The 2089-nt window shown below is 45.5% G+C and overlaps 1 protein-coding gene across 1 annotated transcript in view; it reads right to left on the reverse strand.

Annotated features, from left to right (window-relative positions):
* Window positions 1-1594: 1594 nt before the first annotated feature.
* znf536 (zinc finger protein 536) overlaps window positions 1595-2089 on the reverse strand; it is a gene marked incomplete at both ends in the record, with an annotated part of 86255 nt that continues 85760 nt past the window's right edge. The window contains one exon of the mRNA XM_083665182.1: window positions 1595-1872. Coding sequence (XP_083521308.1) covers window positions 1595-1872 — 278 coding nt within the window. The remainder of the gene's footprint in view (window positions 1873-2089) is intronic.

The following is a 2089-nucleotide window of genomic DNA, read 5'->3' on the forward strand; positions in this document are numbered from 1 at the left end:
ATGCTTTGTTAATCCTTTTCAGTAAAGTAACATATAGAAAACAAAACATGAAGTAAACATGCTATATTTATACTCACAAAATGCTTTGTCTGAAATGAAAAATAAAAAAAGACTTAGAAAATCAATTAGTAAAAAAGGTTGTTTTTTCAGTCATCCTCAAGTTTAGATTAGAGACAGGGAGCAGGATATGATTATCTATATTTATCATTACTTCTTGTAAAGCTGTTTCAGAAGAGCTGATAGGGAGATAGCCCTGCACTGTGTCTTAGAGCAAACATACAAGTTCTGTGATGTTCCTTCATTTCAGAGTCAAAGTCTTCACATAAATGGAACATTCCACTTAAGTTCCTCTGACTACAGTTACATTAGGTTGCAGAGGCCTCAATCCAGTACAGTATATACATTTTCACTACAGTATCTACACTTCCAATATTAAAGACCCCCCTCCCCCAACTCCATTATCTACCATAAAGTAAAATGAAATAAAACACATTCAATTAACTCCATCTCCCTCTCTCTGTGCTTGGTAAGGTGATATTCAAATGAATGACAATATTGCAGAGAACACATCTCTGTGACTCTAATGGCTCCTTTAAATACATCATTGATTTCTTTACCTCTAGGAGGCCATGTTGGATTTGAGTTGTTTTAAAAAGACAGAGAGAGTGAGGGAGGGAGGGAGGGAGGGAGGGGTGGCGCGGCTGGCCAGCTGATGGTACTAAGTTTGACCCTCCTCACTTGCTGGCCAGGGGTTAGGTTACTCCTGGAGTGCAGTAGGGAGTAGGGACAGAGGGTGGTGGTGGTAGTGGGGGGTTGGACTGCTGGGTAGAGAGGAGGAGGATGAAGAAACGAAGGAGGGGGGTGGGGGACAGGGGGGTTGAATTGATTTCCTCTGCGATGACAGCTCCAGTCAGGCTGGCACCAAGCATGCCCCCCCCCCATCAGCTCCCCCCCCCACCACCACCACCACCACCAACACCGCTGCGGCCCCCCCTCTCCGCTCCACTCCCTGCTCATCACTCGCGCTCGGCAAATGGCAGCCGCCAGTGTCATGTTCTGAGGGGTGTGTTCAACAGCCCTCTTCCATCTTCCCCCAACTGTCGCTTAATCGTTCACACGGATCATTTTTCTGATAAAAGCATTATTTTTGGGACAAAAGTCACTTTAATGATTTTATATCTCTTCTTTTTTTCCTTTTTTTTTGGATATAGTCTTCTCCGCTATTTTCCATATAACTACTATGCTATCTCTGTACTGTACTTAGTTTGATATGAATCACGTCAGAGTTTTCTGTCCTCGTTCTTGCATTATCTGCCATCAGCAGTTCACATCTCAAAAGAAATCTTTGCTGCCCACTTTATGTAGATTATATTCACGTTAAGTTACTGTTAAACAAAGTCTGAATACACATTGGGGGTATATGGGGATATGGCTCTACGTCTTCTCCTCCAGTACATATCCACTGATGCCCCCACTAAGCCTGGCTGTGCTCAAGGAGTAATTGACATGAATCGTCTCTGTTACAGTTGGTAGTGAGTAGTTTATGAGTTGAAGGCTGGCACCTCCATGGTGTAGGTGAACGGAGCTCTGGTGATCACTCGTGGTTGCGGGGGATTTCCAGAGAGAAGGGGTCTGCCGTGCTCCCCTGTGTCCCGGTGCTGCCTGCTCCGGAACAATGGTTGGTGATCCCGTCCTCGGAGTTCCCTGAAGCGTCAGAGTCAACGCGGGAGCGTTTGAAGCGGCGGTCGGGGTACTGGCTGTTATCGAAGGGCATGCGGTGGACACAGAGGACGTGGGTCTTCAGGTTGCCTTTCTGAGAGGCACTGTAGGGGCAGTACCTGCACTGGAATGGCTTCTGACCACCTCCGTGGCCTGTGGAGGAAAGACAAGAAACAATGTCAGTCCTATCAACATGACTCAACATCTCCACCTTGATCTGAACATCTGAAAGCAAAACGTTCTCCTTTACCGAAGCACTAGAAACACCTGTGGGCACTCTCTTAAAAATAAGCTGCCATTTTCAAGCTTTGATTAGTCGAGAGCTCTGTTTTTGGTTTTATTTTTGAAAGATCTCTTTTCCATATGCATC

This window comes from Argentina silus (genome assembly GCF_951799395.1).
Source record: "Argentina silus genome assembly, chromosome: 2".
NCBI lineage: Eukaryota > Metazoa > Chordata > Actinopteri > Argentiniformes > Argentinidae > Argentina > Argentina silus.